The sequence below is a fragment of the Phoenix dactylifera genome, chromosome 17 (assembly GCF_051530095.1).
Source record: "Phoenix dactylifera cultivar Ajwa chromosome 17, Ajwa_hap1_PhDact_Kaust_v1.1, whole genome shotgun sequence".
In the NCBI taxonomy this organism is placed as follows: Eukaryota; Viridiplantae; Streptophyta; class Magnoliopsida; order Arecales; family Arecaceae; genus Phoenix; species Phoenix dactylifera.
In genome coordinates this window covers 14,894,278-14,921,000 of record NC_143206.1, presented here as the reverse complement: position 1 = coordinate 14,921,000, position 26,723 = coordinate 14,894,278, and the positions used below count along the sequence as shown (strand labels likewise).

The window sequence follows — 26,723 nt, the reverse complement described above, 5'->3', positions numbered from 1 at the left end:
CCAAATATATATTCACACGTACATTTCGTATGTAGTATATTCGTACATACATACGTAAATACATACATATATGAAAGTTTAGATTGCGACTCAAATGTAAAGATTCACGTTATTTGTACCATTTCAAATTTGAATTTTTATTCATTTTTTTAAATCTATTAATAGCTAAGTCACATTTGAAGAAATCTTGAAATGGTTTCTGGCTCAATTTAGAATTTTTAAGTTGATTAATTAGGCTTGGTTCTAAAGTAAACTCGAATCGAGCTTAAAATTGTAGTAAACGCGTGCTTGATGTCAACTTTCAAGCTGAAAATTAACTCAATGTTGATTAAATTTAGGCTTTAGGCTTGCTTAAGCTCAACTTGTTTATGCCCCTAACTCTATTTCTACATTCATAACACAAATACTTAGAAGTGTACCTTTATTTCTGATATATTTTTTTCCGTAAACTTGTACTTTTGCCAATCAAGGAGATTCTCTAAAGAGAAAATTACTTAAACATCCTACACTATTTTCACTTAGTATTCCTTAAATTTTAAAAGTTTCGAAATAATACATAAAGTTAGTTAAGTTATTCAATATAATTCTGTTATCCTTCTTTGTTTACTTGAGCTTACAAGATTCTATCGTGTGACGGGCGGATGAGATTTTTAGAACTAGAATACCCTTATTTTAGTAGCATTTTCTAATGATGCTATTTATTGGGTTCCAACTAGAAGGAAGTTCGAGCTTGGGTATATGTACCTTTTCTTTATTGAAACAGCCATTCAAGCCCAATCTTTGATTCCTCTTCAAGCTAGATCTCCAGCTCTTCTTCCTCTTCTATGCCAAATTTCTTTCCTACATCTTTTTCTCTCTCTCCTTCCCCCTCGTAGCTGCAGCATTATATTGAGCAGGACAATCAATTGTAAAAGGAGTAGAGAGTAATGGGTGTTCCTTCCTCCCTCTTTTTTGAAAACTCGAGGTGTACTAAATTAAGCTAGTCCTAACATGAGAGAGTGCCAAAATAAATTTTTTTAAAAAATTATTTAGGCACTAAATATCCTGCATAATTTTTTTTTAAAAAAATAGAATCTCGGGCCTAAATGTACTGCATAAAATATTCTTTACAGGCTAAGGCCCAAGGCCTTTCAACCCATCTCATTTATTAATCCTTCTGGAAACTTCTTCAAATCCGCCGCCCGTCTTCCACCAGCTCAACGCACATGAATTCAAATAACAGTGGCGTTTCCGTAATTGGGCATAGCCCTGGACCAGCTCGTGTGACCGTCGCCAGTATAAACCCCCCGCCCTCGACTCGTCGTTCTCTCTTTCCTTTCCGGCTCTTAAACACCCCCACACAGTATCCAGTTTCCTTTTCCCGCGAGCCTCCCCGTTCCATTTCGGGTCTCCGACCGCCCCCTCCCGATCGGCCGATCCGACCGTCCGTCACCTCCCTTACCCTCCGGCGGTGTATGGCATATGCTTACCGGACCCAGAGGAGGACCGTCGTGCCCGCGCCCGCTCCCCCTCTGATCGACCCCGGAACCCTAATCCTCCCCCCGCCACCTCCGCCCCTGCCGCCGCCTCCTCCCGTCAGATTCTTCGCCGTGCCGGTCGCCGCTGCCCCTCCGTACCCTGTCTTGGTTCCTGCCGGTCCGGCGGTCGTCGCCTCGCCCGTGCGCCTGAATCCTGCCGTCTTGATCCAGATGGACCAGCAAAGGACTCAAGCCCTCCTTCAGGTGTTCATCGACTCTGTTTCTTTCTTTCTTTCTTTTTCGTGTGTTTTCTTAATAAACGTTTCCGTTTGATTTTCTTGATTTCCTTTTCTTTTCTTGTATCAATTGATTTTGTGTTATTGTTCGTTGTTTGGATTCCCGATTATAGTTCATGGATAAGGAGGGGCTGGTGCCGACTCAGGAAGAGGAGATGAAGAGGAGAGATGTGATCGATCAGCTTAAGCAGGTCTATGAGTTTAGATTATTGCCCACAATTTACTCTCTCTATCTCTATGTATACTGTTGTTGTTGTTTTTTTCTTTTTCTTTTTCCCTTTCTTTCTTTCTTTCTTTTACTCTGTTAAAAGTGGCAATTAGAAAATAATAAAGATGTCGCAGCTGTTTTATGTGTTCTTACTATTGGAATATGATGTTTCCCTTTTGTTTGCCACGAGAGAAGATCTTATGTTAGATGGCTGTGACTGATGAAAATTAATCTATGAGACAATTTGTAGGTTTATAAAGGTGAAAAGGGAATATAATTGAATTGGGGAGTGATTGCATGCTCATAATCTAACTTATATTTTAATTGGATCAATTATGGAATATTGGATAGCTGTTGACGAACAGGGTGGACAGGTGCAGAAAATGGAAAATTTAAAAAGGATCTAACTTTTAGAGCATATCCACACGTTGAGGAGAGCAGTTCATGTTGATGATGCAGGGCAAGATTTGAAATTCCTTGAAGTTCGGATTCATTGCAATTGCTGGCATCTCTTGGACATGTCAATTTCGAACAGATGATGGAAGTCCTATGGCACATGTGGGCTGGTTTTCATTCTTCCATGAATGAATCTGAACATGTTTTAGAAACACCCATCGCCAACACAGGCACACTGAATGCACACCGAGCGATGGACATCTGGGGGAGGTGTGGCGCATGGAAAAAGCTTGCATGGGCATTCAATAAAGTTAGATGTGTTTTCTACAATTTAGTTAATATAAAAGATTTCCCGCTGCTGCTGCTGCTGCTTAATAGGAAACCCAATTCAGCAGTTGTAATCACAGCATTTTCGTTTTAGTCAAGATGTTGCAGTAATTCTTGATTTTGGCCAGTTGGGTTGGTTCTTGTGGAATATAATTTGACATCATTGCCAAAATGTATATATTGTGAGATGTCGTAACCTTACATTTCAAAGCGAAAAATCATCAGAGGATGTAACTTTACAAGTATGCTTGATTCTGCAAGGCTTAGAAGGATCTTTAAACAGTATTAGATATTTAATTGTATTATTGATCAATAAATTCTCCCAGAGATTTCGAACATTTTTTTATCTTACCTATGGGTTATCCGCTAACTGAATAATTCAATACATTAATAGATACTAGTTCCTACTATTTGTGCACAACTGTTTTTTTCATCAGATACTCTGTTTTTTCAATCTTTTTGGGTAAGAATGATGTCAACTGCAATGTGTTAAGCCTATATATCAATGATATTTATAGCAATATACTAAATCTATATATCATTAGTACCTTATCCATAATATTTGAGCCCTTCATTTCCCTCGCACAAGATCTTTGCCTGTGGTATAATATCAGTGCATTATTTAGGGGTGGCAAAATCTGACCTTTGTTACCAACCAACATGAATTCACCCATGATAAATGAGTTCATGCTAGTTTTTTTTTATTTTTTTATTTCAAGTTGGGTCCACTCCAGGTCTACTCAAGATTAACCCAATTATAAATGGGGGGTTTGGGTTTAGCCCCAAAACTCAATGGCTCACTCGTGGTGATTTAATTGGGAACCAATCACTACAAAAGAAGGTTAGAGAGAATGATGGACGTATTGGGTCATGAGATTTTGGGATGCAGGATTGCATTTTTGCTAGTTTTGTCTTTAATTAGTTTGACTTACATACTAAGTTCATTGTTATTATAATGATATATTTGAAGTTAAATTTGACTTTGTCATACGTGATCTTTGCATAACATGTTTTGTTTTATTTCTTAGCCATATGTATGAGTGAAAACTTAAATGGGTTGGTAGGTGGGTACGAGTTTATATAGAATAAATGGGTTGGTACGTGGGTACGAGTTTATATAGAATAAATGGGTTGAGTATGGGTTTACATGTTCCAACTCGATTATAAATGCGTCGGGTAAGGGTTGAGAGTTTTTTGACCTGGTTTCGACTTGGCTCTAGTCTAACCCAACTCAATCTAGCGCCCCCCCCACCCCCCCCCCCCCCCTCCCCACGAAATTTGGTATTAAGGGAAAATGTCTCTCAATGAATGATTTTTTGGTGAACTTCCAAAGTGCTTCTTGAATGACATTCAATTGGTTTTATGATCTCATTCAATAACCTTTTTGTTACATGATGTTAAAGTGATCACAAAGCCAAAAAGTTCTGACTCTTACCCTTCTCTTATCATATCCATAAAAGGTTAGTATCAAAATGACACATGCATTGCACATTGAAGAAAACATGTTATGCAAGATAAAACATATGAAATTATATATAAATTATTAAAATATATTTATGATAAAAAAGCAGTGTATAAAACTAAAATAAACTAACTAGCGGGGTTAAGACTCTTGATCATAAACATTGAGAGAGACTTAGGAGGGAGAACTTACTATGTATGCATTGTTCTTTTCCCCTTTCCAAACATGACTGATGGTTGTGCATCACATAGACATCCAAGCTTGATATATTGACAAGAAATGGAAATTGATTTGATTGGTCAATAGCATGGTTTAAAGAATGATGACAATAATATTTAGAATTTCTGGTATTTCACTTTTTGGTCCTTCTTGTATGTAATATATATTTAGCATTCAAATAATGATCAGTATTTACGCATCATCTTGTGATAACAACAAAAATATAAACATGGAGAAGATGAGCATTTAGTTATGTCAAATCTCCATTAAATCAACGTGAGTCTTGAGCATATTGTGGTATTATTTATTATTTTTTGGTATTTTACATTATTGCACCTGATAAAGATTGTTAGATCATCAGCTATTGATGTCAAAAAATATTTAATTAGCGGCTGACTATGCAATGATTGTAATTCTAATAATGGTTTAAGAGTTTGCCATTGTTTCGAAATATCTGCATTTAGAACTTGATCGATTTACTCATTACATGGATTCCAATAATCGTTGAGTTTGCCAAATAGGGAAATATTTAATTGGTAAGTTGTGCGACAGTGATGACCATCATATATAAAATAAATTTACAAATGAAAAAGGTAAGGACATGGTGGGATATAATGACGAATAAGGGCTCAAGTTTTCTCCTGGTCTAACTTTTGTGCTTATGAGATTGGCTCATTTCTGTGGGTTTATTTGTCCCAATCTTCATGGGCCCACCTTCATGGCAAATGGCTTTATGGCTTGAGGAGGTCACATGTAGCATCAATCTGCCCAAAGGAAAGGGAATTTATCTAGTGAGGCCTGCCATTCTGAACAATTGCTACGTTTCTACAAGTGCATCAATGGTATAAACAATGGAAGAGAATGATCGGTAATGTAGCATGGCGGGAGTTTTTTCAAAGTGAACACGTTTTTAAGGCATTTTTACCTTTATACTCTTTGAAGATATATGCTTTTAGTGAAGTTTCCTAAGTACTCTTTCTTCAGGGGCTCTTTGAACGATAAATTTGACGTACAGAATCTATAAAGAATATTTTGAAATTTGAAACTCTCGTTTTGTCATATGTTATAGATTAAAGGTAAGTTGATAAAACACAAGTCTTTCAAAGATGTATAGGTCATCAGGGAGAGGGAATATGGTTGTAAAGAATCACCATAGTGGGAAAGTTTGAAAATTTTTGGCTATGTTCAGAAGAGAAACTGAAGGCGTCAAAATGTCTTTTTGGAAAATTTTTACATGCAAAGGAGCAACTTATGAGCTTTCAGTTGATGGTGGCAACATGGATTACTTGGGCTATAGAGAATTCTTGAAAAGCTGAATAATAAGGTAGAATGGAATTTTATAATAGATGTTTGTACTAATGAGAGCAGCAATGTTATCATAAGGTTAGTCTTGCAATCATTTGCTATTCTCTAGATTTGCTCAATGGTTGGCTTTAAATCAGCACCTTGAATATTCTCCATACTGTAGGAAAGATTTATGAGTTACGTACTCTAAACTATGAGCTTATACATGTTTTGATATTATATTCATCTCATGTTGGATCTTACTAGTGTGATGTTTGAAGCACTTCCATTAGATTGTTGCATACAGAACTCCCATATTTTGGTCATCTTAGACTTTTTTCTCATTGGTTGCCCTAAGCTGAACAATTTGTAGTCCTTAGAAATGGTCGACAGATCCTTGGTTTTAAAACTCGGTTTTGTTCATCTAAGTAGAGTTTCAGTTTTGGCAATTTTGGTGGTTTTGGCAGTTTCAACAATTTTGCTCCGAGTTTTGGAGTCTTAGTCAAAAATGTTAGAAAGATCCCCCAAAAATAGAAAAATAATAAAATCTAGATAATTTATTTTATATTATTTTTTTGGGATTTGAGTTACGTAGGATCATAGCTTGGTAGTTTGGGTAGTTTTAGGATACTAAATTTTCGAGTCACCATATAATGAAATTTTTTTCCTACAGTTTCCCTAACTTTTATACATTACTTACATTGTCTCTATTTTTTTTAAGGTTCCCCTTATTTACTCGTGTTTTGGTATTTTTACTAATTTTTCCCTATATATATTTCATTCTTTTTCATTTCAATAATTCATCTAATTAAGGAAAAACTCATCTAGATATATTTCATTCTATTTCTACGTTTAATCTCATTTGAGCAAGAAAAAATCAATCTCCATCTAAGCAAGAGAACACTCATCTAGGAATATTTTCCCATGTTAAGAACCCATCTAAGCAAAAAAGAAAAGAAAAATCATATAAGCATGTTTCATACTATTTCTCTTAAATAATCCATCTAAGCAAGCAAGAAACCCATATAATTAGGAAAATAATTTATTTTATTATTTCAATATGTATATCGCCCATCACAATGGCAAAGTTCAACAAGAATAGCACAAATTTGATAATCAAGGCCTTATATGAATGTATATTTCAATAGTATTAGTCAATTTTAGAAACTTTAACCATATTAACTTGTTAAACCAGAATAAATAAAAATTAGTGGGTATGGTTGGTTTCGGTTGAACTACTGAAACTGTGCTAAAACCTATGAAAACTAGCCAGAACTGGTTGAAATTATCTGAAACCAAAAATTTTGGTCAATCTTGGACTGGTCAGATCGTTGTCAGTTGACATTTCAAACCTTGGGTAAATCAATGATGGGGATTTCCCTTCACTGGAACATAAGTTGTAACGGCGGGGAATTCTCTTTATAAGATAATGGACATAGCTTTTATTACCCAGCTAGTAAAACACTAGCACCAGTAATTGAGTGCAATTGGCCATTGCTGTCTTAAGTTTGACCTAGTTTCTAATGGGCCTGCAAATATAAGCAACTTGCCATATGCATGTAGGAGTCAAGCCTGTCCTAACATGGGCTATGATTTGAGTTCACTTTGGTCCTTCCCCGCTTATGTGTGTTTTGGGAACGCTGTTACATATGCTCATGCTTTCTAGTTGCCACCTCATGTGGAATTTAGTACTTGATATTCTTGACCGTGCCTTATAATTCTTGTATTGAAATTTTCTATACATTAAGTTATTGCTAGAAATTTATACATCATCATCAAAAGAAGATACTGTTGAGCTTGTATTGTTGGTCTAACACTTATAGTTGTTTCTGTGAGGATATGTTGGAGATATCTATATATCGTTAGAACGTTTTGTTTGTCTAGCTGCATTTTTAAGCCTTGTTCTTCCATTGTATTTTTAAATACTTTTGACAACATTTAGTTGCAATACATCAGGAGTAGGTGATAGACAAATTGTAGCTTTGATGATGCAGCCCTAACAGAGATTGCGTGTCGAAGAGAAAGAAGTACAGAGACGATATTGGAAGGGGTGGAAAAAACTAATCCATAAAACATATGATGAATGAGAAATTAAGTACAAATCTCCTCAGACTAACCCTAAACTTCTTTACCAGAAATAGAAAAGCTACAAATCTCTTAAATTTCTCGAAAATAGAAAGTACAATCAATGTTAAAATGCCTGTGAAATCCTAAGGGATTTATTTGACCTACAAAATTAATAAAAAAATTTCTAGAATGACAACTTTGCACTTTTGAATTTCCATTGTCCCTCGGAATAATGGAATTTGGGAAGAAATTTGGGCTGATGGTCTCCATCAATTAGCAGGATTATTGGAATTTGAATGCTGATTTTGGAAAGTTGTCATGAGCAGTATTACAATGATTAATTAAAATTTACACTAGTTTAGTAAATACTGTGTAGAATCATGTATCTAGGAGGTCAATTATGTCAGAGTCTAGCCTTTCTTGTGCATTTCCTCCTCTAAGTAATCCACTGTTATAGTGGCTGCATCACTTGGTCAACACAATTTCTCTACTCCTACACAACAATTGTACAATTAAAATAAAATAAATCTCACTTCTTTTTATATAAATTAAGTTTTTTTTGATATATTGAATAACTTATTTTTTGATATAATGGATGACTAATATATCAGCATGATTATTTATGAAGGTAAATAATGTTTCATTTTTTTAGTAATGTTTATATGCCATATTGTGTGTTATAAATCAGCAATCTCTGTCTAGGCACTATTTTTATCTTTTTCATCAGCATCCTTATGTGTATTTTTAGCCATTATGTTGCAAATGATGTATAACTATGGTTATAATTATGCAGATAGTTTTGACATGGATAAAGAAGGTGGCTTGGCAACGTCGCCTCCACAAGGACGTCGTTGCCAGCACAAGTGCAACAATTTTGGCATATGGTTCATATGGTCTGGGAGTAAGTAATTTTTATCTTGACATTTTGCTGTAACAAACCAGAAATCACTCCATTTTTATTCTTATAAGAAGTCATCTGTATCCTAAATTTCATATGGATGATAATGATTTCTGTATCTGTTTTTCCTTTTGATGCAATAATATTTAGCAACCAGCAATGCCTTGGAGATTATTGTTCTATTATCTTCTTGTTTTGTTTCACAGCAGACTTTCTGCACCCGTATTCTAATAGTTTTCTATTATAATTGCCAGTTGTTTCTAAGCCTGTAAAAAAGCTAGTTCTGGTAGTCTTTGTTGTAAGGAATTTTGTGATTTCATCCATTTAGGATGAGTAATTGGAGGTTCATGTCTTGCCTTTGACAGTTTGTTTTGAGAATTCAGTCCTTGTTCTATCATTTTTGAGGCAAAACTAACTATTTCTTTCTGTTCGTGTCAGAAGCAGCTTTTCTATACTATGGATGTGTGGTGTCTTCTTAAGTTTTACTTTGTTTCCAAATGTGCAGCAAATATCATGTCATTTTGATAGATTTGTGCACCTTAACTGCCCCATGTTTGCCATGATGGAATGTTTACCGGTTTATTATCTGCTGATAAAGTATTCCATCAATCTCTGTCAGCTGTGTGCATGCATCTGTGGGTGTTTGTGCATGTGCATTAATGTGCATGTATCATGATATGCTGTACTGTACCGTACCAGACGGTACCGGTGTACCGTACTGTATCGGTCTGGTACCGGTACCGGTGGCACCACGCACCGTACCGTGCCGACACCATGATAGTGTGGCACTGGTATGGGATCCGGTACCGATACGGTGAACCTTGGTATGTATATACATATATTGGTTCAGTTGGGGAGTCCATTTTCTTAGTGTGATATGTTGACAACTTACGGCTTTTTAGTAATGATTACAAACCCCATGAGAGGCATTCAACAAAAAAAAGGTATTAAAAAGATTGCCTTGTTGGATTAGTTGGTCCATGCCATAATCTGATCATTACTATTTGTTCCATGTGATGCATGTCATGAGTGTGCTTGGACCCTTGGTGTGTTAATCTTTTGAATTGATGATTGTCTCAGGTATGGCTGTACTTTTCCTTAGAGATGTAGGGCATTTGATCTTAAACTTGACCATTGAAACCTTTTGTAATTGGTGAATGGACACAGAATGATATTTTTTTGAAATGTCTAGTAATAAATGATTTTTTTTTGGTAATCTCTAGTGTTGAAATGGTTTAATTCATCATATTTGGTTCAATCCAATACCAACTTTATTTATTTTTTTATTTCAATTAGTCACTTGTTGTTTATGAACCTTGTGCCGATTGAAATATTTCTCACTTAGATATAAACATGTTTGTTGGTTATAACTAATATTCAATTTTTGTTTCTAAATCATGACATACATTTGTACCAGCTATTTTGTTGGTGAAATTGATTCCTGCCCTTCAGTTTGTTCTTCACTTCCCAAGAAGTCCCTGTTGACCTGCCATTTCGTTCTGGCCCTTGGTTTTGATGGCCTTTTTTTTTTTTTGGTTTGGGGCCTGTCAATAGTGTGTACAAAAGCCGTGTTAGCTTTAACCATTAAATGAAACTTGGCCAAGGATTATTCAGAAAATGGCGGTTGAACCAAGGGCCAGGAATCAGTTTGCCTCAGATTCTTTTGCAGCTATTGACTATATTTGCAGAAGCTCATATTTATTTCTTATTTAATGTTTACACATGCTAGATTCTTGTCTCTAATGAATTAGGATTGCCAAACTAAAATATTTTGTGTTGTGTCAGGTTCATGGATCTGAATCTGATATCGATGCTTTATGTGTTGGTCCTTATTTTGCAACAATGGAAGTGAGTTCCTCTTCGCCCATCTGCTTGTTGCTCATGAAATTATCTGAAAAGCAATGTTACGTTTGAAATGCGTGTGCATTTATTTTGTAGGAGGACTTTTTCATCGTTCTACAGAATATGCTCCAAAGCAGGCGAGAAGTGTCGGAAATTCACTGCGTCAAGAGTGCCAAGGTTCCACTAATGCGCTTTAAATTCAATGGGATTTCAATTGATTTTCCATATGCCCAGCTTCAAGCAACCTCTGTCCCTCAAGTGAGTGTCTCATGCGTTGCCTCATAATTTTTTGTGATATATTGTTTATGTTTTCTTTAGTTGATGGTTCCTTGGATAACTGTCTAGATCCTTTTTTGTCTATCATTCTTATAATTTTATTGTATTTGTTGAAATTATTCGTATTCTATGGTGTATATGATTCATAGTGCCTTTTGGTTGTATATCAGAAATTGTCTATGTTATGCTCGTTCATATTCTTTTTCCTTTGGCAATAAAGGATTTAGTAATTTCCTATATGTGCTACAAAGAAATTCAGTGTATTGGTTACTACGTTAGCAGTGCTACAAAGCATAAGTTTTTGAAATCGTCATGGTACAATAGCTTTTTATGATGCAAGCTTTGATCCTTGCCAAAAAATTAATTTGTCATGTAGCTTTATGTAAAAGATAAATTTAATTTTCTTGTAAGCTGTGTAGTGTGTAATACTACCACTACTTCTTCAAAGATTAACTTTACAAAGATTAGTATACATCAATTGGTGTGAGAACCAAAAAGTTCATTTGTGTTTCTTATTCAAAATAAATATAAATTATCAAATCATGTACTTGCTATAGTCCTTGTGGCATGCAATAAATGACAGCTTGTGGATTGAGATGTGGGTTCATCTTCATGACAAATTATCAAATCATGTATACTTGCCGCAGACCTTGTGGCATACAATAAATGACAGCTTAGACAGATTGAGCTGTGTTCTTATCAGTATTAAATTGAATCGTAAAAACTGAATATCAAAATGTAAGACCTTCAAAATGAAGCTCTGTTTTGTTTTCCTACAATCTGAACTCATTATTTTGCCCAAAAAAATTTCAGGATGTGGATATTTTTGATGAGTCCTTAGTGGTAGCTGATGAAACCAGTTGGAGAAGTCTATCTGGAGTGCGTGTCAATACACGCATCCTTCAACTAGTGCCAAATTTGAAGGTATCTCTATGGTAATAATTTTCTGGAAAAGTTTTCTGTGATGTTATCTGCATCTCTTTTCATCTTTTTTTAATAGTTAGTCAAATTTCTTTTGTTGAAACTGTATTTTTTTGGAAGTTGGGTTTAATTGCACATATTTTGATATGCTTCTACTGTTGAAGTGGTTGTCTTCTCAAGCATTTTGATTTCTTGCGCTTTGAAAAATGGCAATGGCTTGGGCTTGTTCCTGATGCTTTGTTGCAGCTCATCAAGTAAAATATCAAATGTTATTGCTGAGTTAAATATCAAATGTTATCAGTGCAACTCCAAGTCTGCATACACTATTGATTGAATACTGGTCTTGCTGGATGATGAGACAAATTGACAATATGAGGTTGTTAATCAAAGAAAGTGCTGCAAGTTGTTTGTCAGTGTGGCTGTAAATTGGCTGGCATCTTAAATAACAGTTCTGGCCACTGAAAGGCCTAAACTGCTTAATTTCTGTTAATTTATATAAAGAAAAATGCTAAATTAGTCCATCTTTGATAATGTAAGTTAACTGACCTGGAGGATTTTCACTCCTTTTGGCCTGAATCATGCATCTTTGATACTATTTTTTCTAAGTCCCTTTTATTTTGTGTGATACTATTTGTTTCCTAGTGTTTGTGGGGCACATTCCTGTTTACTGCAAATTTTGTAAGCTGCCAATGTATCCTTATGTTCTTTACAAGCCTCCTGTGAATGACAAATATTGTGATTCATTATTCGTCTGCTTCAACACCTTGTTGAAATTTTGGAAACTCCCAGTGTATCCTTCCTTTCCAAGCTTCTAGTAAATTGCTCTTTTCCAACTATCTATGTTGGCTGTATTTTATGTTTTATCCAGTGGGATGCTTTCTGTCTTTCTTCTTCATCGACCTTCAGTTTCCCCCCAATAGAGGTCCTTTCACTGTAGATCTAGTACTGTTTATAGTACTGTCAATGTACAGTATTGCGTTGCTGTAAAATCACTATCAAGAGCGTAGTCTTTCTTTCCATCAGTAAGTGCATTTTAATTTGTTTGGAATTCTTCTGATCTTGCTAGGTGTCAAAATGGTTTCTTGACTCTCTCCCAATTAGCATATATGGTATTGCATTTAGTTCTATCAAATTCAGTGGTATTAATTGGTTGGCGTTTCCATTTCCTCACGACAGTGTTGTTGTTGTAGGGGTATTTTTAATGGCTTCTAGCTAATAGTTTATGGTGATTTCTTAGTGAAACATTGAGTAATTTCTATAAAAAGCCAATATTAAAAAAACTTTTCCTTACATAACTGGATCTGCTGTTCAATAAATAATGTTTAATGAAGAATTTTTTGAGGGATTTCAATAAATTATGATGCACATGTCATTAATTTTTAATGTTATGAGTAAAAAATTCTGAAAAGATACCAGAGCATGACTAAAATTGAAAATGGGGATGTAGCAAGTTATCTTGGACTTATTTTTGCATTGTTACCAATTGTCAGTTTTGTGCACCTGTAGTCTCTTAAAAGTTATAATAATTCATTTTGTTGTCTGTTATAACTTTCATTAAGAATACAAAAGTTGAAAATGATTTGTATGTATAATATCCATTTCTTAAACTTAAAGCTTCTCTTTCTTAGATATTAAACAGTTTGCTGGTGCATAACCTGTCTGTAACAAAAAAAAATCTCCCTTTTGTGGTTTGAAATAAAAATTTTCAGAAAGGTTATTTCCCCAAAGCACATCTATCTTTGGATATGGGGCAGGCATGATGCACATATCTCGAAATAATTGTTGATATGATATTATGATGCAACTTACATTGTCTACAGTTTTTGCAACATGCATATTAGTAGCCTATAGATCGCAAGTAGAAGGAGAGGCTTATAGTTGCACATAATGTGTAATTGGATATTATTTTTCTTATTTTCTCAGCGAAGTGTTTACTACATTGGTGTCAGCCTATAGATCGCAAGTAGAAGGAGAGGCTTATAGTTGCACATAATGCATAATTGGATATTATTTTTCTAATTTTCTCGGCAAAGTGTATTTACTACATTGGTGTCACGATGAGTAGCCACAGAACACCAGCACAGTACCTGGTATCTTTATTTGCAGTCCAGTGCCTTTTTATGGGTATATTTAGCTTGTGCAGAATTTGGGCAATGTTGCATTGGAATATTGGTGGTAAACTGATTGAACAACTTTTTGTGGCCTCCCTACCTTGAGTAATTTCAAGAGGCCAATATATATTCACGTGACTGTACCTCATTTGAGTTTACAAGTTGAACTTATCATTCTGTGTTTTTTTCTGCATTTTGAGTTATAAACCTGTTCTTTGGGATTGATGTGATGATTGCTAGCAAGTTACATTGTTGGCATTGTGGGGAACTAATTTTATTTCCATCTTTAAGTTTCTTATCATTGCACAACATGTGCTTTTGTGCAAGTTTGCTGGTTGAGATTTTGCATTTTTTGTTCCTTGTACATGGCGTTATAAGGCGGAAGCTCATCAGAGGCGAGAATATTTATGTATTATTGAACAGATGTTCGACTATTGTGTATCCTTGTCTCTAAGAAACAGAAACAGTTGAAAGTAGTCAACACTTGATTTGTGCTATATGTATTTCTGCTTCTGAATTCCATTCTCATTTTATTTCCCATGCAGAACTTCCAGTCGATGTTGCGGTGCATTAAATTGTGGGCTAGAAGGCGTGGAGTTTATTCTCATGTCCGTGGTTTGGATGCTTATGTTGGTTAAATATTCTAGTTACTCGATCTTAATAGGCCTTTGTATATGCTGAAGCAAAATGCTTGGGTTCTCATATTATTTGCAGTTACTTGGCTTCTTTGGAGGAATTCATTTGGCAGTCCTTGCAGCTTTTGTTTGTCAGAGGCATCCGAATGCCAGCTTGAATGTTCTCATAGCTATTTTCTTTGACACATTTTTGCACTGGACTTGGCCTATGCCAGTGATGTTGCAAGACCGATCTATACCATTCAAGTCTCCTGATTTACGCCTGCTCATGCCTATAATGATGCCTTGTTGGCCATTTGAGTTTTGCAATTCTAATATTACGAGATCCACCTTTCGCAGAATCATGGAGGAGTTTCAGCGGGGATTTAATATGGCCAAGGTGGACCTCTATTTTTCAATGTTTAAAATAATGCCATATATACTGCTATTTCCTTCAAACTATCTGGTCGTTTTATTGGAGATGTGTTTGATTGCTTCTGATCAAAGGCACTTGGAAGTATGATAGGTTGGCATGACTGCTCACGATAATAAATTTAAATGATATGGATTTTTTTTTGAAAATGAGACTTACACCTTGAGCATGGGGAGTGGAAACTGGCTTCCAGTTCATGCTGTGGTTAAAATCTTAGATGCTCTTAGTTAAACTATAAGAGTTTCCTTTAGGTGTCATCCTCTAAATTTATGCTTCAGCTGCTAAATGGTTATGCTTTTCATTATAGTTTCTGAAATTTTTGTTTGTATCTTAAAGCTCATACAATGAACACATCAGTACTTGCACTATCTGGCACGTGGATGCTCTCCCCCCTTCTCTCCCTCTCTTTCTCTTGCCCACACAAATGCGTGCTCATACACTTGGAGAACTATCTAATCAAATTGTTCCTTTTCCTTTTTCTTTTTTTTTTTTACTGTTCTCTACCATCTTTCCTTTCTCTCATTCTTCTCTATACTTTTAATTGTGCTCTGTTTTAGTCTTGTTATATATATATATATATATATATATATATATATATATATATATATATATATGTATGTATGTATGTATGTATGTATGTATGTATATTCAAGTACAAAGTGTTTTCAATTTGCCTTTCATTACCTCTGATGCATCCTTTGATTTCTCCTTTCTTCGCTTAGATCTTCAATTTGTCACTCTAATTTTTTATGCATGTTGTTTTATATGCCATCAAACTCGCATTCCACATTATTATTTTGATTATTTTTCCTGTAAAAACTGAACAAAATCCAGTCTCTACATATCTTTCTTTTCTATCTCAATTTCTCTCCCTATCCTTTATGAATCATTTTTCTTCCTTCCACTTTTTAACGCTTGATTTGTGCGTATGTGTCTTTTTTATTGGATTTACCAAGAAGCTCTCCCCTTTTATGTAGTTATGTAATCCTTATATATGGTAAACTGGAAAAAAATGAGAAAGTATATTATTAATGCCTGCTATCAGTTTACCATTGACTCTCTGGTAAACATCTAAATCAAACACAGATTTTCTGCTTTATGGAACCAACATGAGTACATGACTTCGTTATCAGCCCTTTAGTGCTAAAAACCTTCACTTTTCTTTTCAACATTTATTAATCTGTTGCAGCTTATGTCTTGTTTTATCTAGAGAGACCGCCACTCTACTTTAAGGAATTCTGCTTAAGTGCTGGTAGGATTTTAGTTGTAAATGTGACAAACTACAAAAAATTTTAAAGATTAAAATATTAGTGGTCTTATGGTCATCCTTGTGAACTAATACAATAGTCCTGCTTAGATCCGAGTTCCATGCCATGTTAGTAGGTCCTGCTACATTACTGTCTTTATGCATTTACAAATATGTGACTAATCGTTGTTCTGTTGTTGAGAGGAAAAAAAGGATTCAGTTATGCGTAAGCGTTTATACTTCGCATACCAAAATAAATTTAATCAGCGCATCTAAGTTTGTTCTGTATTGGACCAATTAGGGAATCATTTCTGTTGACAAGTGTTTTCCCATATGTTTGCTGCTTGCTAGTTACTCAGCATCTTTCAATTGTTCATTAATGTCTTGTGAATTGGACTATCTGATGTGCTACATGGATATTCATTTGAAGTGATGAAATTTACTAACTGGCTATAAGTTGTTGACCTCATGAGATTTGGTATTTCTTCATTTTTGGAAACCTCATATTGATTTTTATAGGTACTTGCCTCGGAGTATCGCATGATCTGTTCTTGCAATAAGTTTTTGTTTCCCAACTAGTTGAGTAAGAATGCCAAGATAGTTCTTTTCCAGTATGGCTGCTACATTATTGAAATTATAAACACATGCTAAATACCATATATATCTGTGAAACTTTGTGTATTTCACAGTTACCTGCTTAGTGGGGTAAACCTTAATGTGATCAGTGCAAAGATATTAAAATTTTCTAAGTGATGGTAAGCATTTAAAACCTTTTCCAATCTTAAGCCTGTATGAGAGAGAGAGAGATGCCCTAATAGTCAATGATGGCCAAAGAGTTGATAGTCCTGATAATGACTTTTTTTTTTAAAATGTACTTTCTTTATCACTTTGGTGGGTATCTGTTCTCAATCGCAGGATGTGGGGAGGGTGAATTTTGGCTGGAGTTGTCTCTTTGAAGCATATCCTTACACAAAAAAGTATGATCATTTTGTTCGAATTTTCCTTGCTGCTCCTGATGGTGATGAATTATGTGACTGGGTAGGATGGGTGAAGTCGCGCTTCCGCAGTCTCCTTCTCAAGGTTATCTGCTCCACTTTTTCTTCCATTTACCGCATGCAATTGTTGCTTGTCAATGGCTGTGTGGATTGAGCAAATTTATGATAAAACCTGAAATTTTTTCTCCTTTTTTCAGTTATCTACAGATTTTGCTTTTCATTGTCCATACTTGCCCAGCATAAGCTTGCAAAATCAATTCATTCCTAAGATTTTTTTTTTCCAGATGTATAATCTGTATATGTATGTGCGTGTTGCTTATAACCATCCATGCTACTTGTATTCTGTTGTAGTAAAAGTCCTAGCTGTCATAATTTATAGGGCTTTCCACAAACTATTCATTTGCCCTCCACAAATTTTAACAGGTAATATGCGGAACCTGCCATTTCTGTGTTCGAACCATAACCATGAAGCCTAATCCTGATAGTCTGGTGTCAATATTATGGATCTTCATTCATAAAAAATTTCTATCTAGGGCCAGCATTGGTGATATTTCAAGCTTTTCCACATCTATTCCAGTTGTGTTGAAATCTGTCATAGAAAATAAGAACTAATGCAGTTATTAGTTGCTCTTTGCTTTCTTTTAGTATTGAAACTTGGCTGAAGCTTTGCAACTATGCAGCTAGAGATGGTACAAGGATTCTGCGACCCGAACCCCACAGAATATGTGGATCATGATGTGGCTGAGCCTAACAGAGTGTTCTACTGGGGCCTGTTACCTAATGAGACTGTTTTTATCGACGCTGACTCAGTTAAAGAGGATTTCATGAGAAGTGTCAACAAGGATCTTGATGGTGACAAGAGTACCCGCTGTAAACTGGAATTGTCTATTGTTGAGTCCATGCAGCTTCCTAAATGTGTACAGATCGACTCTGGGGGCTCAAAGGGATCAAAGACATGCTGGAGAATTTTGGATTCCAACCATCTGAGAAAGCCAGTTTACTCGCAGCATCTCCCACAATATTTTGTGGGTTATGCGGCGTCTGATAGAGGGTACCAGAGCTGCGGTTGGATAGATGACCAGTTATAGTCACTGTTTTGGTGGTGGATGCCTTGTCATTTTTCGTGGGGTTGTGTTTGGTTTCAGATGCATTTGCGAGACATCTCAGCTATTCATGTGGGTGGGATCACCAGTTTTGGGGTGTAAAAGAGCGCACATATAAGGGGCAATTGGTTTTTTCTTTTCACTGGTATTAACCTGTGAATGCTTATGATTTGTAATGTTTAAATTAATAATGACGTACTTTTTTCACAGCCAAAGTATGTCTTCTCTTTGAACCAGTAATTTCATGTTCATGATTGGTGTTATTGAGAGAACCGTGTCGATGTCACACACTTATACTAGGTTTGTAACTGTTGGTTGCTTGTTTTTGCAAGAATCCTAATGGTGTATTATCAAATCTTCTATTTTTCTCCTCTTTCAGATCAAGGAGGCTATGTTGTAGTAGAGCACCAAGCAGTAATACAAGCTATGATCTTTATCCAAACCAAAATACGTCAGCTACAGTCTGTTGTAAGTGGCCTAGCATCATTCTCAGATGATCCTGAGGTTCTGCATCACCGTCTTTTTGGCTGTGTTTACGATCCCTTCGTTGCCAGCAAGCATCAGGTACTTGTCCTTCCTGGTGAGTGTCGTGCACTCGAAGCCCAGCGCATCTCCAATCTTGCGCTGGACATGGTTGGCTACGCCGTGGCTGCTGCAACTCTTTCCAGCAATGGAATGCGTCGTGGATACATTCCCCAGGAACTCGACGTCATACTCCGGGCATGGATTTGCAAGGAAGTAGAAGGGATCCAAGAACTTGAAACCAGCCGCTGTGGTGCCATAAAACATGCTCGCTCTGGTGACGAGTGCCACTGGAATAACCGTGTCCGTTAACTCTGCAAACAGTGGACTGAACCTTAGAAGATATGGTTCCCTACAGGTGGTCCCTTCGGGGCACACCACAAGGTCTCCTTGGTTCAAGAGCCTCGCCATTCTTCTCCCGTCTTCCTCTTTGTTACGCGTCAGCCTTACGGTTCTGATCGGGGATAAAGCTTCGGAGATGGGGCTGATGCTGTAGGTGACAGCAGTCACGGGCTTGCGGAGCGCGGCGGAGATGTAGATTGGGTCGAGGAGGGTCCGGTGGTTGCAGACATAGAGGTGACCACGAGCGTGGGGCTGGCGTTCGGTGCCCAAGGTCTGGGGAGTTGCGAGCCTGGACTTCATCCCGGAGAAGGCTCCAATGGGAATGGATATTCTGTAGGGCAGAAGCAAGAAGATTGAGGATCTAAAGATGGATAGGGGGACACCAAGTGGCAGCCAGAGGAACATGAGAAGCGTGTTCATTGGGGTTGGCCTGAAGGCCACTCTGCCATCATGGAACACCAAGGGCTTTGGGTATTGTTCTCTTGGCAAGGCATGCCAGGTCCTCTTCTCAGCTTCGGTCACCAGGTGGACTTCCTGCAACGAGAGAGCAGCATGGGAAATTGTTAGTCTTCTTCCCTCGCGGCACTGGTGGACTTCCCTTAACATGCTTTGCGTTATATGTTTGTCACTGACATGGTTATTGAGAAAGGCAATAAAATAAGAATCTCTTCTACAGTGATTGGCTGGATACGGATATGGAGAGTGGATAAATATGGAGATGGCCATCCGCTGATTTGGGAGACTCGCAGACTGCTTAGAAAGATTGGTTCCTTTCATGCAGCATATATATATATCGGGAGGTGAACAGAGCTGCGGGTTGGGTTGCCTCCTTCGTTGCTCGGCATTCTGGAGAGGTTATCTGGACTAGGAATACTGATGTCCTTTATGCTTTGTTTTATTTTTCTTCTGTTGATGTGGCTAGCTGTACTTACGTAAGAGCTATATGAAATATTATTTTCACTAAAAGAAAAAAAAATTACGGTGAGGAAATTATGACTAAGATTATTGACCTCGACAAGACCTGATCACCTCTAGTTTTCCCTTGAGGAATTTAACTTAGACGTGATATACATCAAAAGCATGTATTCTGCAGCGTGAACGACAACCATGCCCCTTGCAAAGAACACCATCATCATCATCATCATCTCTCTCTCTCTTGTAACAAAGCATACAGTATGAAAGAACACCATTTCATGGCCGTGGTGCCTTTCATCCATCTGAAATTCCCTCCCAAGTCCCAACAAACTTACCCTATTGTGTCTATCCTAACATCCGTCATAATCTAGCAGTTCAAAGTATTGCAGCCATAGATACCTTGATTGGTACTTGCACTCGCAGTCTCCTTGGGGAAACCTTTTCTTTTACCCACCGGGACTGCTTACATGTTCTATAACTCTTTCTATCTCTCTATATCTTCAATTAAAAATGTCTAACGTCTAATTAATCAGTGCAAGTAGAGTTGGAATTGTTTGTCGTTGGTGTTTGAATAAGGCAATAAGGATAATTTCCTATGGCTTCATTTATATTTCAGACAAAAGACACTCAGAATCCATCATCATGAACCTTCAGATTTGATGACTAATGGACCCATTTCTAAGGATGAGTCCAACCTAGTGCTTGTACTCATTGGCAGAGTCTAGCGTTTGCATGCGGTGAAATTTGTAGTTGGAATTGGCTGTCGTTGGTGTTTGAATAAGACAATAAGGATAATTTCGTATGGCTTCATTTATATTTCAGGCGAAAGACACTCAAAATCCATCAACATGAACCTTGAGATTTGATGACTAATGGACCCATTTCTAAGGATGAGTCCAACCTAGTGCTTATACTCGTTGGCAGAGTCTAGTGTTTGCATGCGGTGAAATTTGTAGTTGGATCAGATCCATCCCAATCACAAACTAAGATGCATAAATATAATTGTACTGCTATTTTTTTTTTGTTTATTTTTGTGTATGCTGGTTTGTCGTTGGACTGATATATTATTGAGTCGGTGGATCTGACTCAATCAATAATTTTTTTTTTTTTTTACATGTAGCCTGTGATATATGTGTAAGTGCATATTGGCGCACATTTCATGAGCATGCATGGATGCGTTTGGGTGCCAACTAATGCATCGTACGTATCCTCATCGCGTTGTGCTTATAGACAAAAATCGTGTCAGAAACCTTGCATGAGATCGAGGACATGAGACGCAGGTGGTACTGAAAAGTGGAGAACTTGTTTCCCGTAACGACTGATGACAGTGATGTTTTTTGGTGGGTTTTCCACGTGGCATGAGGGAATTGGTTCGTGCCACTCACGGGGTCGCGAGATTCGCGCGAGCTTTGCCCCTGCTTTGTGCAGCTGGCATGCCAGCGGTGCAGGAGAGGTGGCTGATGATTGGGTGGGCTTTTTTCTCCAAACGAATAATAAGGTCGGGCCTTGGTTATATTCTCCAAAAAAAAAAAAAAAAAACCAAGGCCGGGCCTTGTTGCTTTTTCTTACTACAAATTACTTATTGAATGGATTGCAAATTTGCAATCGTGCATATAAGAATCATGTTCTTTGTGCTAAAAAATACGTTGCATGCATAATGAAATCTGAAAATTTAAAATTTTTATTCTTTAAATTACATAGATTTGCTTCTTTTGGTTTTCAGAAGGGAAAAAAAAAGGATTTCGATCGAGATGCTTCCTATGTATTTATCCTAGAGCTTGAAAAATAGATGGTATCGCGCGCCAAGCACGCGTTTGGGCTTGATATTATTTCATGGTTATGGATGGTAGAAAATCTGGACGTATTGCCATAGTGTCTTGAAATGAAAAAAGTATCACAAATAAAAGAGCCACATGGCTTTACTGGTCCCTCGACCTACACTCCTCTCTATGACCACTTGATAAAAAAGAAATTGTCCTTTTATATCGCTATAGTGACGATCAATGTCATGGTTTTCTTACTTATATTCACACCCTATGTGAATGGCTGCATGCTAGAATAGCCTAAACTTTTGTACCGTAAGTTATAACCATAGAGAAAATAAATATATGCAACATGAACATAGGTTTTTGTATGAAAAAGTAGGAGACATTTCGACTCACCTTGCAATGAGAGAAAAGGCAGTGCCGAGAAGAGTTGGTGCAACTTCCAATCCCGAAGGAACCTCCACCCGTATCTTCTTCACCAAACAATACCTTCGTTTCCATCTCCATCTCGCCCTCTTCCTCCATTAGTCCGGTGCAATACCCACCAAACTCCTTCAGCTCCCTTCCAACCACCACTTCCACCCCCAAGTAGTCTTTCAGAAACCCTTCCACCATGACCCTTGGCATTCTTGTATAACAAACCCTCCTTCTAGCCCTCCTCAAGACTTCAAAACCCTCCAAGCCCAAATCCTCCAAGAAGAACTTGGGCAGCACTGCTCTTCCAACCCTCAACCCCTCCTTCCTTATCCCAAAGAAGCACACCATTACCATCACCCTGAGCCCCACCCCATGGCTCAAACAACAAAGTAAAGGGTATAAAACCAAGAGGAGAAGGCCCCTCAAGAAGCCTCCAGCCTCCAAGGCCACAAGCATGAAGTAAGGGAAGGTGGAGGAGGACCTCAAGAGGCCTCCCTCCACATCAAACACTAGCGTTCGGTCCAAGAGCTGCTCCCTGTTGGGGAGGCTCTTCCGAAACTTATTTAGGTGGGATCCATGGGGAGTTCTTCGGTGGAGGAAGAGTGGGTTGTAGAGCCTTCGGCGTAGGAAGCAGTAGAAGGAAAGCAAGGACTTGGAGAAAGCCTTTGATGCCATTCTCACTCTCTCCCTCTCTCTTTCTCACTCTCTCTCCCTCTCGACTCGAGTTAGTTTATGGAGAGGAGCCAAAGGCTGCCGTTGTGGATATATAAATGGTTACGACATATGTTGCCCTTTGTTTTTGTTTAAATAACCAAAATGGCATGCCTGGTTTGACTAGGCCTCCTGGGCCTGTGGTCAAAGTATTACGTTGAGCTATTCCAAGCTGATGTCTGCGTGAAATTACATCCAAGTTGCCCTCCATACCACCAATCACAGCCATTTGCTTATGCAGCGATGCACTTAGATAAACGTTTGATGAGTGAGATTTATAGAAATGAGCGGCTGTGATTGGTTGCAGGCATCACTTGACCTCCTTATTTTATGGCCATGGATCCTTTGTGCGCCCCACAAGCCATCCTCGTATTGGGTTGCATGAGTCATGTAGATATTGTGGGCCCACGAAACCCAAGAGTGATCTCGGATATGTGAACTTTGTGGGCCGGCTTACAAGGTCAAACGGATGGCGCAAGCGGGATATAATACGCGGCGCGAGATTACGATGGCGCATTTGTAAATAATTGAGGAAGTAGGGGTATTAGATTAATCCACCTCAAGATCTCGGTCGGATTTGGAACGGGTGAGATGATGGAGGCCAATCCCACCGCGTTGGCTAACTTATGGGCACGAAATGCTCCTCCATACGCGGGCGGTCATCCGACCCCCTCATGACTAAAAAAGTCCAACAGATTACTATAAGTAAAAGACACCGAATTTAGAGCCCAAAATGACACCAACCTAACGTGGATGCACTGAAGTCCACCATTAATGGTGGACCATCCTTCCACTGTTTTGGATGGGACGACCACGGCTAAAGAATGGTTGCGTTGGTGGGTGATACGTGTTTAATTAAAGGGAAAATATCGCATGCCGTGCACGAATCAACAGCTTGAAAGCCCATCCCCCATGGGTCCACTCAACATGAAGTTAGGTGTATATTAGGCCATAGGTTGGTGGGCAAAATTAAGGAAGAGGTCAAGTCCAATGGGTTGGCACAAGACGTATGTGAAAACATACAAAGCTAAGGTCTGACCATGGTGGCATATTTATTGCAGCCAGAGGTTGGAGCACATCAGGTCTAACCGCAGCGGGAGCGGAACTACAGGCAGCTTGAGAGAGTATTCTGTATGTGAGACAGGTGCTGAGGGCCGACAGACTATTTCTAGAGGATGATTCCTCCATGGTGATTGATTGAATTTGAAGAGCGAACAGGTACGGGGATACCCATCCGTTGATACGGGGCACCTGCAGATTGGTAAGAGAGTTGACCTCGTGCCAGATAGCACATGTGTATCGGAAGGCAAACAGTACAGCAGATTGGGTTACCTCTTATGTTGCTCGGCATTCTGAAGAGGTTATTCAGACAAGCTTAATATGTATTCCATACCCATTGTCCTATTTACTTTCATTTGATCTGGCAAACTATACTCATGTTAGAGTTTTATGAAATTATAAGCCATTTTGAAAAAAAAAACATGCAAAGCCCCTCTTGAAGATTGTTACAGCTATTGGGTAAACGGGCACCTCATGTCGTTTTGGTAAAGCTACTCTTGCACGAAGTACCTTGAGGGTTGGGGGATGGAAAAAGGTCCAAGTAAGTACCTTGAACAAAGCATTTTGATCATTTTTTTAATGGAAGTTTACTATAAGATACTTGTCCTCTAAAATAAGCGTCAAAGTCATAAAACAAGATATGCATGTGGTTTATCCATAGCCACCAAATTAAATTATATATCTAAGTTTTGTCACTATGTTGTGAGATATAGCAGTACTCGTAATTGTATGGAAACAATTGAAATTATTTCGAACAATCTATTGCTTCTGAAAATCTGGAAAGTGAAGCAACCGAATTCTCTGTAGTCAATTGTGCTTTGCTGTGATCATACGGCAAGGCATATTATTATCTGAATTTTAAAATTTACATTTCAAAATTCGAATGACATTTAATGTTTGTATAGAGAGAGTTTTAAATTTTTAATTTTGAGTTTCATTTTGGATGGAGGTAGGAGGATTTTCGCTCTTTTTTTTATCTCTGTTCTCTTTTGTACTTTTTCTTATCTTAATAAAATTTAGGATTGGTCCTTCCCCCCTTTTTATCAAAAAAAAAAAAAAAAAAAAGCTTGTTGGCATAACCCTAAAGGAAAGGGTTCTCAGGAATTACAAGCAAGCAGCAGAAAAAATCAACTAGCAAACACTAGGTCAGCAGTAGTAGAAATAATTAAAATGTTTCCAATAAAAAAAATGATGATAAATAAACATGAAAGATGTTGTTGTCATAGTTTAACCAAAATCAAATATTTAGGTTTTAGATAACTCATAATTCCTTTTAGTTGTCTAAAAGAATCTATACACGAAGAAAAGGATTATGATGGTAACTACTTTTAACTTATATATTTGGTCGCATTCTCCACTAGTTCTACATGCTTAAGACATCCTAAATCAAAAATAAGGTTTTCATCTTGATTGAGAACTTGATACGTATCGATATAAACCTAGTATGATATATGTAAAAATCTCATTCTTTTTTTATCTTTAATGTAAATATGGAGAAAGTGAGACAATACCCCCCTCCCCCTTTTTTATTGAAATTTAGTAGAGGTATTTACAAGAATAAGGAGGAGAGAAGAAGAGCATGCATGCAAGAGGTTACATCACATCTCCCTATGGGACCTTTATAATAAGAGAGCTAGGATGCGCTGTGTCTCTCTAGCAAAAGCTTTCTTTTTTAGAAAATTCCTAAGTTTATCTCAAGCCAAATCTGCTAGCAAAGTGCAATAATGATTTGATCTCATGCTCTTCTCTATAAAAATATACCGATACGAAGCATCCACAACAACCAAAATTTTCAATCATTTTTACTTTTGAAGAAATTTTAACTAATAAATATCAAACCCAATGCTTAAATATAGTTTTTGATCTTTAATTTATCATATCAGCTGGAATTTCAAGATGTTGGTGTTAGATGTATGCCCTAGAAGCCAATCTAGCGGACACATTATTACTTCTAGGACATAAATTTGTACTTGACTTTATTATTATTGAATAATAAATGGGCATCTTTTTTATTCATATTTTTTATGTGTCTATGAATCGTCCAAGAAATTAATAAGATGATGATACATATTCTCAAGAGTTGAGAATTTGAGCCATGTATCATTGGTGATTAATTTCTAAATGCTCCTGATCAATGGATCATCACGAGGACGGTGATCGATCCGATCAGTGCACAGATCACTTTTCTTCTGGATGGACGAGACTCGAGTCCACAGTGTAGGGACACTGAAGTGATAGTGCAGGTGCTTGTTAGAGAACAAGGGTACTGAGCGTGACCAAGACAAGAAATCACTTGGATGTCTATCCACTCGTCAGTGACTTGCTTGATGTTGCAGTAGTATGACTGGTCCTTTGACCTGCGGTGCTTCGGCTACTCACAGTGAGGTTATTGTAGTTTGACTACACGTATACATGGTCTCTAGCCATATGGGTCCTTGTAGTGTAGATTGGCTGCAGTAAGTTTACTGTAGGAGTAGGGTATGCACTTACATGGAATCTATCGATCTTGATAGAAGAGGAGTGATCCTATGTGATTTGTTAGACTGAGTTCTAAGACCTTGGCCAGGGCAGAAATATAAAGTGGAGAAAGAGTTTTTCACTATCGAACTCAAGTCAAATAAATCTAGACATATGACAGACGACGGGGTTTGACGAGTTTTCCATGACCTCCGATCTGTAGGGATCCACGATAGAAGGACTGTATCATACGATAATTGCACCTAGAGGTTCATCATTCTATTCTGCTGGGTGGCCACTACATACTGCTAGGTGTCACTGGTGGATGGTGAGACTCACAGGGATCATCTCGATGGTCGATAATCACTGGTGAGTTGAG

General features: G+C 37.5%; 2 protein-coding genes across 3 annotated transcripts; one reads left to right on the top strand and one right to left on the bottom strand.

The window, feature by feature from the left end:
• Positions 1 to 1,181: 1,181 nt before the first annotated feature.
• Positions 1,182 to 18,395, top strand: PAPS3 (poly(A) polymerase 3). Of its 2 annotated transcripts, none has more exons than XM_008795127.6 (10): positions 1,182 to 1,721; positions 1,867 to 1,944; positions 8,510 to 8,617; positions 10,400 to 10,462; positions 10,553 to 10,714; positions 11,546 to 11,656; positions 14,310 to 14,372; positions 14,479 to 14,778; positions 16,973 to 17,137; positions 17,733 to 18,395. In XM_008795127.6, the coding sequence occupies exons 1-10, from the start codon at positions 1,206 to 1,208 to the stop codon at positions 18,138 to 18,140; spliced, it is 1,974 nt and encodes a 657-aa protein (XP_008793349.5). In that variant the 5' UTR covers positions 1,182 to 1,205; the 3' UTR covers positions 18,141 to 18,395. The 2 variants fall into 2 exon arrangements, 1 of the variants encoding a protein (XP_008793349.5); XR_016398826.1 differs by having other exon boundaries at positions 1,191 to 1,721; positions 16,577 to 17,137.
• Positions 18,396 to 18,570: 175 nt separating this feature from the next.
• On the bottom strand, positions 18,571 to 22,870 carry LOC103709714 (putative glycerol-3-phosphate acyltransferase 3). Its single transcript, XM_039132902.3, has 2 exons — positions 22,097 to 22,870; positions 18,571 to 19,553 (listed from the first exon to the last, which is right to left on the bottom strand). The coding sequence occupies exons 1-2, from the start codon at positions 22,790 to 22,792 to the stop codon at positions 18,645 to 18,647; spliced, it is 1,605 nt and encodes a 534-aa protein (XP_038988830.3). The 5' UTR covers positions 22,793 to 22,870; the 3' UTR covers positions 18,571 to 18,644.
• Between the last annotated feature and the right edge of the window lie 3,853 nt (positions 22,871 to 26,723).